The following is a 13,610-nucleotide window of genomic DNA, read 5'->3' on the forward strand; positions in this document are numbered from 1 at the left end:
CCATGTCAATGAAGACGGGTGTCATCTTTGTGTGCCCGCGCGCACGCGCGTTTATGTGATCCGAGCGACGTTTTTTCTTTCCTTCCCGCCTCCTTTCCCCCTTTCCTCCTCTTCTTCATCGCGATTCGGCGCAAAAGTCGTAACGGTTTCAATTCCAAGTCTTGTTTCCTTTGGTTTCTCCATCTCTACTGGGTTCACAGCGCATTACACGACACTGATTTCCCGCATCGCTGCATATCCAAACATGATACCACTTACGTTTTACCTTTTTTTGTCATGCATCGACCAATATATCCACTAGCCCTCTCCGCAGTTTCGGGTTCTTCTTTTATTCTTTCTAAATAAGCCCTCGAGCAGTAATAGCGCAAGAATTGATAGCGTCTCGTTTTGCATTCTGGGGGTTGTGACGACTCGCAGCGTGTGCCCGTGGACTTAGCCGTTTTGGTTCTCTCACCATGGGCCGCCTTTTCAACACCCAACCGTTGCTAGCACAGCTCGTGCTTGTCTTGAAAACTCAAAAGTCTTTTGTTAATTTAAAGACGCGTCTAATCGGCAAAAGGGAACAGAGCGCCAAGCAGAAAAAAAAAAATGTCCGCGTTTTGACGTTTTTTTGCGGGCCAGCTCTAATAATAACGGTTGACTCGACGCGTCGCGCAAAAGTCAGCCCGGTCAGCCCGTCAGCCCAGGAAACGGTGTGTATCAGCCGCACGTTTCGCCCTGCATGAAATGGAGAGGAAGTGAAGCTCGTTGACCCGGTGGCCTTGAGTTTGCGGACAGAAAGCCATACTCGAATACAGACAGTCTTTGCTTCAATAACGTCACCCGTATCAGCTGACCCGCGGCGTTGACAAAAACCATGCTGATACAACGTAGTGCGAGTAAAGAAGACGTATTACAAATACAGTTTCCAGCTTGTGAATGACGGGCAAAGTTGATTGGATGCGCAGGTCGCAGGTGTCCAGTCCGTATCAGGGTGTTTGCTTTTCTTGTGTGAAGGAACTGGTTGCAACTTAGCTCAACGCTAGGGATAGATGGAAATTCCTTTTCGACGGCGTACCGCTAATTTTAATACGAAATGACCGTTGACAAGCTTGCAAGCACAAGTACATGGCAAATCGAGGCTATGCTTTATGAACTGGCATCTTGACTATCAGCAGGCATCATATACTTGAGGTCTGGGGTACTAGCACACTTTAGACGCAGAGTGAGCCTCCTCTAAATTTAGGAACAGTAAACTTAGGAACATGAGAACAAATACGAATATAGTACAAATTACTGGATCACGCCACGGCGGGCGGGCGCTGCCCTTGATTCTTCATGAGTGCGACGATGACATACAAGGCGCACCATGCACACACTGAGCTCCCAATACGAAGCAGAGGCTCGCGAGTCACTAGCCAGCCACAGTGGCAAAGAGGAGGCGGTTTTCTCACACCTGCGCACCAGAGTCGAGCAGTATTAGAGAGTAAAAGTGGCAAATCTGGCTGGGGGTGGCATGGTTTGCAGTCGGTTTCAGGTCCAATAAGTGATTGTGATATAGGCATCTTGACAGGGTAGATGGCACTCATGAATTAGAGAGTGCTGCATGTCTTGTGTGCTGTCGCGTGGCTGACAATGTGTATGTATGCACTCAACAAGGCAGTCGGCTCACCGCTCCATGCATGAAATTCTGGCGAGCAAGGCAATTGAACATTGTTGCTGGGCAGTCGATGGTGGATGCTGTCAAGGCATGGGGCCATCGTGAGCCGCGGGACAATGCGATGTGCTCGATTGCTGCATGTTAGTCGGTCACCTACCATCTCGTCGGGACCTTGACCTTGCATGAACCAAAAGTAGGCGGTAGACCGACATTTTATTCGATAAATTCAACTGTGATACCACCGTGCAGCGCCTCTTGCGCCTGTCTTGGGTGAGGTCTCTGGATGAATAGCAGAGGCGGGCTATTGTCCAGCTCGGGTCAGCAACCCGATCGATAGACAGTCGCAGCGCTAAAATAAAACTCCAGGCAGAGAGGCTTCGATCCGAGAGGAGTGGAGAGAGAAGGCAATTGAGCCGGCGAGGGAGCTAGCCAGGATTACGAAGTGCGACGATGTTATTTCAAAGAGGGAGGCTGAATTCGGGCGGCGCGGCGCGCTGTGTGCTTGTGCTGCATGTTCCAGGTCGTGTCGGTGGTAACAACTGGTCTTGAGAGAACAATGTAGCGGCGGGACACGGTGATGACAAAAACTGTCAAGAGGGTGCCGTGCTCGAGGACGGCATTGGTCAGGGGGGACATGTGGTAGTGGCGTGGCGGTCGATCTTGTGGCGCATCGCAATTTCCTGGGATGCTCGCTTGCATGGCATGGCATGGCGTGCAAGCGGTGGCAGCAGCTGGCAGGTTGGTAGAGCAGGTTTGGCAGCTATCAATGGGCTGGGATGCACGGCTGTCAGCTGGTTAGTAATATAACATTGGCAAAGATGTAACTAGATGCGGGAAAAGGAAAATGCTCGCAGGCAGGCCCGAGGGTGTTGTTGAAAGTATTGTCATGTCTCGACATGTTGGGATGTACTCTGTATATACTCCGTATGTATATTCGGTTGGTGCCGTCGGGCGAACAAGGATTCCAGTTCCAGGTCTTGTCCGAGCCCCGAGCACAGACGGGATATTATTGCAAAGGACCATAGAACCGAAGGATGTGATACGAGGCGTATCGCGCGCTGCAGAATCTGGTTGGGCTGCGCAGTCTACACCGTGCCGGACTTGTACACCGGATACTAGTTACTCGGTACCACCAAGAGAAAACGATGCGGCGCAAGATGGGCGTTCCAGTGCTGACAACGGCGCCCGGGCTGGGCAGTTTCTTTGCATTCCTGGAAGGGATCGGGAAAAATAAATGGGTCTTTGTGATACGGCGGGAGGCTGCTGGTTGTTCTTTGAGGGAATTGAGGACGGTGAAATGTCGATGCGATGATGATGAATGACGACGGCGTTTGTTGGTCGTAATGATGATGGTGACATGGGAAAGTGGTGGATGGAGAACTGGTAGGTTTGTGACTGCAAACGGAAAGCGTTGGATGGTTGGCTGGTTGGATGGGCTGGATGGGCTGGATCCAGTTGGCCAGGTACAAGATGGTACCTGAATGCAGGTGCCCCTCCCGCCCACTAAAAGCAGCCACTTTGATCCTTTTAGCGACTTCTCCACCTGCGCCTTGGGCGGCCGTGAGCTGCATTAGTGCTGTAACCAGTCACTAATCGGTACTTTGCAGGACCAGGATTGGGCGAAACGGCCATGACGGGGCCGAAACTGGGGGCTCTTCATTCCGGGAAGCTGGTGCGGCGGTCCATCGGAGGGTGCGATTGTGCAAGTTCGTTTAATTAAGCTGCTCTGCTACAAATTAGTTAATCCTGATTCATCACCTGGCCTCGATGCTGCGAGAGTCGTTGATTTGACATGTACCAAGTGAGCTGCCCAATTCTCCCTTCCGCTGCCGGCCCGTCTCCTCCAGGTGGATCCTCGGAATTCTCTTCCCCTGCAAACCCAAACGTCTCGCCTTGCTGCTCATACCTTGTCGCACTCATCTATCACTCTATCACTCATCTATCACTCATCTATCAACTGCGACATCTCGTCCTCTTGGCTCGCTGTCATCATGATCAATGCACCCAAGGGCTTCCCTCGTCACGCTGCACTTCCCTCGTCCAGCCTCCATTGACTACGCCTCATTGTGCCATGCATCCAGCTCAGCTCATGTCCGCCGCTATGCATCGACGCTCTTGGTGGCGCCACGGGAAATTGGCTCTCGGCTGACCTTGGAAACGCACCGTCTTGCATCCAGTTGTCTGTCATAGCCATACACACCATGGACAATGGTGCATCGCCATCTCTCCACTCCCAGCTCCCATGGACCTGGCTTGCTGGCCTCCGGGGCTGGCCGGCTGGCCGAAGAACCGCCTGCTGCCCGCCCACCTCACCTGTCCGCCTGCAGCCAAAGCCAACTTATAGTAAACGAGGCACTTCCTCCGCCAACAAGTACCTTTTCCACTAGTTTTTCTCTTGTGTGCTTTGCTGCCTCCATTTTGTGCTCTGCTACAATACTCCGTGCAGGACCATCGTACTCCCTGTGTTCCGTGGCCCGCGCTCTTCTTTCTCTTATGCCGTGGCTCCATGTACTTGACTCCCCCCCCCTTCTCCCCCAATGCGTCATCGCTCTCTTGCAACCCTCGTTCAATGCTTCTCTTCCCCTCACCATCCCATTGCTTCCTCGGATAAGCTTCTCCCCTCCTCTGATTAAGCCATCCTGTACGATCGGTGTGGCGACGCATCCGGCTTCCCCCCCTGCTTGTCTCGCCCATCTGGCAGCCTCCCCACTGCCACCTGGGACTTGCAAGACCGGACCAACCTGTCTCACGTTGCTGTGTCCAGCGTAATTTACACGCGAGGCTTTTCTTCTTTTCCCATCGCCTAGAGAGACATCTCTCTGAACTCTGCGATCCAGCTCTCCTACCTCTTTCCTTCTTCTCTTCTCTCGTCATGGTTTGTTGGTTCAAGTAGGTAGTCGTGCAAGTTTACAAGGCCTATTCTACTCTCTTCCTTCAAAGACACCCTATCCAACCACTGCCTTCACCATGTTTCCGAAGCCTCTTCGAGTCTGGGCTCTGCTCTGCCTCATCTTGGCATTGCAACTTGCTACGGCTCAGAGCCTTCAACTCATCCCAAGAGCCGATGCCGCGACACCGACCACAAGTGGTGCGCCGCCAGCAACGACCGCGTCTCCCACGGAAACAGCCAACAAAGCTGAGGGAAACAAGGATGTCACCTCCAAGACCGCACCCAGTGATGCAAGTGCTTCTATCACGCCCACTGTCGCGACCAGCCCGAATAGCACGCTGAGCGGAGCGAGCACCGCAACTATCCCTGCTCCGACCCCCTCAGGCAGCCCGACCTTTCTCAATGGTAAGTATAGCTATTCCGTCTTCAAACCGTTCATTTTTGACCAAAATATGCAGCCACGATTCCTCATGGGCAATTGCCTCTCGCGCCAGAAATTACACCAGGGTGGGGTGTCGCCGGTGTCATCATGATGTTGACCGGCCTGGTGTATGCGCTTATCGGAATAAAGAACCCATGGATCCATGCCTTCTTCTCGACCGCCTATATGGCCGCATTGGGCGTTGCCGTTCTAATTATCTACGTCATGAATGTTCCATTGAGCGATGCTCTGCAGGGAGGCTACGTCGCTGCCATCATTCTCACTGGCTGTGCAATTGGCACGCTTTCCATGTTCTTCAAGGAACTGACCGAAGGATTGGGTTGTGCTCTTGGAGGTTTCTGCATCAGCATGTGGCTTCTTTGCTTGGTTCCTGGGGGGCTGCTGCATGTGACGGCCGCCAAAGCCATTTTCATCGCCTGCTTCACCCTCGGCGGCTTCGCCTTTTACTTCAGTCGCTACACTCGTGACTGGTCTCTCATGATTTGCATCGCTTTCGCTGGCGCCACCATAACGGTTCTTGGTATCGACTGCTTCAGCCGAGCCGGCCTCAAGGAGTTTTGGGCTTGGATCTGGGCACTGAATGACACTCTTTTCCCTCTCGGAGCTGACACCTACCCAGTCACCAGAGGCATTCGAGTCGAGACTGCTGCCATCATAATTGTTTTCCTGATTGGCACCATGTCCCAAGTCAAACTATGGAAAATCGTCCGCGAAAAGCGCGAGAAGCGAGCCGCGGTCCGTGCTGAAGGTCAGCGCAATCTTCGGGAGGAAGAAGAGATTGTCGGGCGAGATATTGAAGAATCAAACGCTCGTGATCGTGCCGAATGGGAGCGGATATATGGTGATGGTGGCACCGAAAGCATCACAGCCTCGCAACTTTCCGAAAATGTACACATTCAAGAAAAGAACCCTGCTCACAGCCAGGTCTATGCTGCCCGAAAACGATCCGACCCCGACACGGAAATGGACGACCTGTCAGAATGCGGCCAACGTGGCATGGATCAGCTTATGACTGGCGAAGGTGGAGTGACTGTGCGAGTTGGAGCCGATGACTTTCCCGGAAGTGTCAGAAGCGAAGCGGGCGATGGCGATGACGAACTTGCAATCGATGAGAAGGGGGACCGAGGCTTCAATATTCCACAGCCGTCTAACTCAACGGAGCGACGCGCCTCAAAATTTCCAGCCAAGAGCAAGCGTGCCTCCGCTAATACGGCTGCCGGCGGCAAGGCGCCTGTTGATATTACACCTTCGCCTGCAGTTGTACCTCTACCATTTAGCGTGCCTCAAGATAACCTTGCCCGGTCTGAGCGATCTTCTGTGGCGACCTTTGCGGATGCTGAGGACGACATCGCTTCAGCGACTCCAAACCGTGTTGAAAGACATTCAGTTGTCAAACGCCTGTCCCGAGGATCTGCAGAGCTCTTGCGAAGTATGTCCCAACGCTCCGGCCGCTCAACACACACGCCCGACTTCCCCCGTGATGGTGGTGAGAGTACTGAAATGCTTCTGACACGAATGAATCCCCATCGCCAAGATAAAGATAATGACTCGCTTGCCGCTACTATGGATCTGGAGAGCGTGAGTGGTGGCGAACGTCGCTCCATGGATATGGTCGATGGCGTCTACCCAGAGGTCGAGGCCACGGCTGTTGACGAAATAGAGGGGGATGGCGCGCTGAGAAATACCAACACCGCTGAGGTCGAGCAATCGATGGCGACGTCAAAGCAGCCGAAGAGGCAAAGTGAGATTTCTCAAAACAAACAAAGCAGCCTCCGCTCTGAAGTGGTTACCGGCCCGACCGAAACAGAAACATCCGATCAGTTACTCAACGCGCCCCAATCGGAGATGCCCAAGTCGGTTGCATCTGAGACGTCTGGTCCTGTCAGCCTAACTAAGGATCATCTTCCAAGCTCGCTGTCGCGTGTCGCCTTGTCTTATCGAACGAATGAGTGGGCTAAGCACCTTAGCAATGCCGAGCTGCCTGACATGGATGAGCTGCGCGTTGAGATGCCCGCCCGCACAACGAAGGCTAACGATGAGCGTGCCAAGCCAGTGAATATTCATGAGCTTCGGAGGACCGCTGAAGACGGAGTCCCCGCCCCGGCGCTTCCACGGTCACTATCTAGACTATCTACCATGTCTGCAGCCAGTGCCAGACCGCAAGTCGCGAGGCTGGCAGAGACTGAGCCATTGCAGGTGGCCATTCCACCGGCTGCAGCAGTATCTCTTGATATGTCAGGGCCTGTTTCACCAAAAGATGCTATAGCAGCCTCTAGACTGCACTCGTCCTCATCTTCAAACATCCGCAAGCTTTCAGCGACTGTGAAGCCAATTCTTGAGGAGGAACGCAGCCTTCGCTTTGCCTCTGGCACATTACCAGTTGCTCAGGAGGAAGAAGCGCCCTTGACCCGGGACACAAGTCCTGACCTGGACACGAGAGACTTTGTCAAGCCCGCTGCCGCTCCCCCCGGTATTGTCTCATTTGGAAGCCCACAGACCCTTCTCGGCCAGCGCGAAATGTTTCTGCGCACCAGGTCGCAGGGAAACCTCTTGGGCAATATTGGCGAGATGCAAACCTCACTGACCCCTCCCATGACCGCCCCTAGTGATGCCAGTTCACTGCACAACTACCCCATGTATGCTGCGGCCTTTGGCTCGGACCCTGACGAGATACCATTGAGCCAACGTCGCTCCATGATTCTCGGCAGCCGCTTGTCGACAAACGACTCGTCCTATTCCCTGAACCGTTCGGCGAGCCGCGCCGGGAGCAGCCACGGCGGCGCCGACAACCTCACTTTCAACTCGCACCAGCCCAAGAGAAACTCGAGCGTCCCCGCGCAAGCTGTACGCGACGCCCAGCTGGCCAACTTTCGCATGTCCGTCTCGCAGGAACTGCGCGCCGGAAACCCCATGAAAACGAGCGGCGGCCGCGAGACGCCATTCGCGTCAACCAACTCTCTCCTCGGCGGCCGCGAAGCAGAGGTGCAGCGCAACATTGAGATGCAACGCCACGTCCTAATGGGCCAAAAGGAGGCCGAGGGGCAGCGAAGGGAGATGCAGCGCCGCGACAGGGAATTCTCTGATCGCGCCTTTGACGACCGCATGCGTAGCGGCGACTTGATCGACGCCCATCGCGAGGCTTTGCGCAAGATGCAGCGAAGTGCTAGCAAATACTAGCAACCACAATCATTCCCTTCTTGACTTGCGTCAAGTTTATTCTCAAAACTCTTGCCACTCTTTCGCTCATTCGCGCGACTTTTCTTGTCCGTCATCATTCTCGCTCAACGCGATTTCACAACGTTCTTTTTCAATGTTTATATTATAGTCGAATACCCCCCCCTAATACCACTCAACGGCACAGCCGTTGGAGCGATTTTCCCGTCGCGCGCGATGGCTAGAGATACCAGTTGCATTACTAGGCAGTCAAGGCGTCTTCTTATTTTGGATCAAATTTGTCGTTTCTTTTGCTTACTTACTTTGCGCACTCTAGATTTGGTTCACCACAGATCAGGGCGCATACACAAAACAGTCTAGTCATTTATAGTTGAACTTGTTTCGAATATCTTATTGTCCCTTCGCAAGTGAAACGGCCATGCCGCTGTTGCGGTGTACTTGTCCGCCAAAAATAAATGTGCAAAACGTTGTCGGATATTGGTAACATGGCAAAAGCTAGCTATACCCCTCAAAACTGAGTGGAAAGAAAACAGTATACAGATAAGTAAAAGCCCTCAGCGCCGATGAAAATCCTCAGCATCGGGTCATGTACGGTTGGCAAACTTGACACTCCTGCTACTGGACTCCAAAGTTGACAAGTCGTTGGGCAGATCCAGCGCCTCTGAAGGGTGTGACTGGCCCGCGGGCAGCACCGGGAGCGAAAAGTTTCTGGTGCGAGGAGGCGACATTGCACAGTGCTGGCACTGGGGACAGACTGGTTGCGGGACGATCTCATCTTCGTTTTGGCTCTGGAGCGAAAAGGTGGAAGCCTCTGTGCCGAGCGGAGGCAACACCGGAGCCTGTGGCCGAATTGCTGATGCAACGTTTACGCCACTGGTCTTGCTTCGGAAAGGAAAGAGATTCTGGGGTAGAAGACTTGTCCAGCTCGGTGGAGGGGGTCGCAGAGCGGTATCGTCATGAGGCCCGCCACCAAGTGACTCCGCGAGGCGAGGCGTGACCAGACGAGACAGGCTGCTGCCTATCAAGCTCTCGCCAGATGCGGTGCTCTTGCAGGTGGTCTGATTTGTGAGTCTGTACTGCGAGGAACTCTGCGAAGACTTCGCCTTTCTAAAGACGGTGTTAGCACGGCAGGTTTTCCCAAGAGCGAACGGCAACTCCTACCCTGAAATGCGAGTGAGGTATCCAGACGACGTAGTTGTTTGCATCGCCTTTCTGTCTGGGTCATATTCATTGCGCAGGTCTGGCCAGACCTTGCCCAGCCCTATGTAAAGCAGAACCATGCGATATGAGTTGATGGCGTCCTTGGTCATGCCAAAGAAGAGAAAGATGGGAATTGCGGTCAAGATAGAAATGTATCCGTTGTTTAGGCTGCCAAAGCTGTTGAGACGGCTGGGTACGTAAATGATGGCGCCCCATGGAATCCCCCCAGGATTGGAGTGATGGATCTTGTTGAAGTTGAATGGTTGCAAGAGTCCTATAGTATGGACGTTGAGGACGCACAGAGTGATGGTGATGGGAAGAAAAGGAACAAGAATGGACATGACCATGAGATACAGGCGACGCTTGGCTCGCTGACTTCGTAGGAATGCGGCGCGGTTGCTGCTGAGGGCCGAGGAGGTGGTCTTGGTGACCTCGCGGAATCGAAAGAATGTCATGACTAGGCACTGCGTTAGTATGTGTCCCTAGGACTGTTTTGCCAATGTGGACTGACCTGCGTAGATGGCAGCCACCACGGAAACGACGAGCTGCGCGATGACAAAGAATACCAGGAACGGCCAGGTTGACGAAGGCACCCAGCTGCACCCCATCAACGTGCCAACCGCATACCGGCGGGCGGCGAGCGGCCATGTAAGCGCCATCTGCAGGATGGGCAGCGGGAAGATGATGAGCGCCTGGATGAGGTTGCGGCGCCTCTTTTCGCGCACCGTCATCGGGTTCGCGCGCAGGACGCCGACCTGGTGCGCGAGGTTGCGCATGATGGCCAGGAGGCAGGTGACAAATATGCCGGCGCAGCCATTGTACACAAACGGCTCAATGTCGCAGAGACCGTAGCCGGGCCACCACGAGGCGAGGTCGTCGGTCTGCCAGAGCAGCGCCATGAGGATGGTGAAGACGTTCTTGACCTCGACGACGACGATGAAGACGGCGGCGGCAAACTCGCCGTTGCGGTACAGGAGGCGGAGCGGGACGAGGCAGACCAGGTTGGCCACGACGCCGAGGACGACGCGGGCGACGAGGTTGGCGGTCAGAGACGGGCTGGTGTAGGGCGGATCACTGGGACCGATGGCGAAGATTGGCGAGGCGGCCTCTCTTCCCATGAGCGAGTGAAGCTCCATTGTGTGATTGTGTGTTGATACTGTTGATGTGCTACTTTGGAGGGCAAGGAAGGGGTGGTGAAGCCTGGTGTAAGTGGGGTGTTCAGACAAGACGGAGAGGAAACCTGTCAACGGCCCATCTGAGAGGAGCGCGGGAGGAGGAGGGAGAGCCAGAGAGAGACAGACAAGGAGAAGAGGACTATGTTGTTTGAGGTTGTCGGGAGGGGCCTGAGTCGGAGAGAAGCGAAGGGATAGCCGCCCGTCATGGCAGCCTTATACATGACGGCGGGTGAGTGACGAGGACGTCGGCATACAGCAAAGCAATCAACAAGGCAAGCCAGCTGGAAGTGAAGCCCCCCCCCCCCTGGCAGAAAGAGTCGCATCACCACGGACAAAAATACCAATCAAAAGAACTCAATAAGAGAGGCGGAGTGTGGTGTGTACGGATCGTACTAGGGAGGGGCCGAAGTTGGGGGCCTATTCATCGTGGCAGATCAGGCACCTTTGTCGACTGAAGAAACGCCATTGGAGAACGGGCGATGCCAGCTATTCAGACGCCCCCTCCCCCCCAGGCTTGCCCGGGTTTCAAAACAAACCCCCTTTGGGAAGATCTCTCTTACTATCTATATCTCTAGCCGTGGCGTTCAGATGCCGGCAAAAGAAGCCAGCCTTGGGCAACAAAGGTACAACGACGCCGCTGGCGAGGAGGAGGAGGAGGAGATGGGATGCCCCCCTCCTCGGGACGGGTCGCAGGAAAGCCATGGCGCAAAGCCATGCCGGCACCTGCAACAAGCCATTTCACGGGAAAGGCGCACTTGGTCATTGACTATGAGAAGAAGAAACAGCAACTGGGGGTCCATGTTTGAAAAGGTTGTTGGGGCGCGCCGGGAGGCTATAGAAAGCTCGCTCAATGCGTGTAAGCGCGGTTCTATTGATACCCAAAAAGGGTAATTCCAGAAGGCAGGTGGCGGAAGTGGGTCCGAGACAAGCGGGTGACTTATGTGACAGAGTTGCCTTTTGTCAAACATGAATAGATGTTAAGTAACTCTGAGAAAAAAGTATCCCGTGAACTAGTGGTGGCTTTCGAGTTTTTGGCATCTTCTTTTTTTTATAGTTGAGATTCTAGCGCGACGGCGCCGCGTGGGGTGGCGCAGAAGCCGCCGCGCCGCGATATGACAGAACGGTGCGGTAGTACAGGCCGCCGGTCCCCCCCCCGGGAACAACCGTCGAGCACGGTTCAGGTCCGGCTTGCGCATGCTTTTCGGCTGGTGGAGACGCTTTTGATGCAGGTATGAACAAAGTCTCGGCGAGGATGTTGGCATTTGCATCCTGGAAGCAGCTCAGCTGCACTGCATCATCAGGCAACCCGGCCGCACCGAAAGCTGACGTTTGGTGGCTGTTGAGTATACGAGCTGGTCAGAATCAAGTAGAGCGGATAGTAAGAATATTGTGATTTGTGATGAAAAGACCATTTCGGGAGGAGGATGGTGTGGTGAAAAAAAGTTGTATGTCCATGTCGTTGTTCTGCTGTCTTGTTTGGAGGGGTGTACGGAAGGGTCGATGGGACCACCTTGTTCGATACTAGCCTGCCGGCTATGTCAAAACAATGCATTGCTAGAATTTGGTAAGCGACTGGGTTTCTGCTTCTTTGTTTGGTTTGGAGAACCGCTCTCGTGCACATTAAGCTAGGGCCTCTGGTGCCAGTCTTGATAGATCGCCTGTCCTGGGTGAAACACTTCCGCAGGACAGCTTTATTAGCAGCACCGTGGATAGACAGTTACTCGTATCATACCATACCAGTACACTAGATGAGCAAACTTCATTCTGCTACTACAAAGAAGAGATAAAGTATACCGAGATGGAGAGTAAGATGTCTGAGCTTGAAGCGACGGTGCCGCGATTATGCAACTTGAACCGGCATGAACACAACGCGCGTAAACTCGATATGGAGTAATACAAGACAGAAGTTTGTGTAACTAGGTTCTAGACCGAGCAAATAATTAGCCACGATACACAAGTTGGAAGCCATCGGTCGGCTGAAGTTGTCCCCAGGATCCCTCAACGGCTGTGCAACATGGCGAGTGACTCCGACTCAGCTGCTTACCCAGCGATGTATGGCTTCTCCGGCAGTTCAATCCCACCTTCAAGTACGATCCAGTCTGCGCCCTGCATTGTGATGGAGCATTGCCCCGAGGAGCGTACAGATTAGCCCGAGTTGCATTACAAAGGGAGATCTTACCGGGGTACATGTCCCACCCGCAAAGTTCCCACCTTGAAGCAGGTACCACTATAAACTTAGCGTGCCCCTTGCACCGAGCGCGAACCAATCAGCGCGCAGGCTTAATCTGCCAGATTCGCGACTTGAGACGCGCCCATTTGCGAAGGCTTGCGCAGCTTGCCCCCATCATCATCATCATCATCCTCTCTTCCTCGTTGTCGCGCTCATCTCCGATCTTCCAACCGTCATAAATCACCGACTCGCACACCACCAAACACACAAAAAGCCATGTCTTCCATGCTCTTCCGCCGCGCCGCCGCGCCCGCCGCATCGACCGTCCGCGCATTTAGCACCTCGTCGCCGCGCGCCATTGCCCGCATCTCCATCATTGGCAACCTCGCCGACACCCCCGAGGTCGTGCCCACCAGCTCCGGCCGCGAAATCATCAAGTACGCCGTCGCCAGCAACTCGGGCCCCAAGGACAACCGCCAGACATCGTGGTTCCGCGTCACCAGCTTCGCCGAGGGCCCCCGCAAGGACTTTCTCCTGACACTGCCCAAGGGGTACGTTATTTTGTGGCACATTTCCCCCTTTGCCGCGTTTTTTTGGCGCGCCGCCCGGGTTTTTTTCTTCCTTTTTTTTTGTGGTTGATCTGGTCGTCGCCAAAAAGTTGTCGTTGTTTGGCCAATACTGACTTGGAGATGAATAGTGCCACCGTCTTTGTCGAGGGTGACGCCAGCACCGGCACCTATCAGGACAAGGAGGGCCAGACCCGCAGCAGCTTCAACATTGTTCAGCGTACGTGTTTAACATGGATTACAGCTCTCCATATACAGACTCTCGAGTTACGCAATAGGAAACTAACGATTCTACAGGCAACATCGAGGTCCTCAGACGTCCCCAGTCCCAGAACGAGTAAACGGCTCTGATGT

General features: G+C 54.1%; 3 protein-coding genes across 3 annotated transcripts; 2 read left to right on the forward strand and 1 right to left on the reverse strand.

Moving 5' to 3' along the window:
- Window positions 1–4,606: 4,606 nt before the first annotated feature.
- Window positions 4,607–8,148, forward strand: CCM_01498 (uncharacterized protein; the record flags this gene model as incomplete). The annotated part of the gene is made up of 2 exons (XM_006666654.1): window positions 4,607–4,934; window positions 4,988–8,148. 2 exons carry the CDS (start codon window positions 4,607–4,609, stop codon window positions 8,146–8,148), a joined length of 3,489 nt encoding a protein of 1,162 aa, XP_006666717.1.
- Window positions 8,149–8,729: 581 nt separating this feature from the next.
- Window positions 8,730–11,222, reverse strand: CCM_01499 (a-pheromone receptor PreA; the record flags this gene model as incomplete). Its single annotated transcript, XM_006666655.1, has 4 exons — window positions 8,730–9,216; window positions 9,307–9,802; window positions 9,857–10,501; window positions 11,081–11,222. 4 exons carry the CDS (start codon window positions 11,220–11,222, stop codon window positions 8,730–8,732), a joined length of 1,770 nt encoding a protein of 589 aa, XP_006666718.1.
- A 1,744-nt stretch (window positions 11,223–12,966) lies between these two features.
- Window positions 12,967–13,597, forward strand: CCM_01500 (ssDNA binding protein, putative; the record flags this gene model as incomplete). The annotated part of the gene is made up of 3 exons (XM_006666656.1): window positions 12,967–13,241; window positions 13,388–13,476; window positions 13,554–13,597. 3 exons carry the CDS (start codon window positions 12,967–12,969, stop codon window positions 13,595–13,597), a joined length of 408 nt encoding a protein of 135 aa, XP_006666719.1.
- Between the last annotated feature and the right edge of the window lie 13 nt (window positions 13,598–13,610).

The sequence above is a fragment of the Cordyceps militaris genome, assembly GCF_000225605.1.
Source record: "Cordyceps militaris CM01 unplaced genomic scaffold CCM_S00001, whole genome shotgun sequence".
Lineage (NCBI taxonomy): Eukaryota > Fungi > Ascomycota > Sordariomycetes > Hypocreales > Cordycipitaceae > Cordyceps > Cordyceps militaris.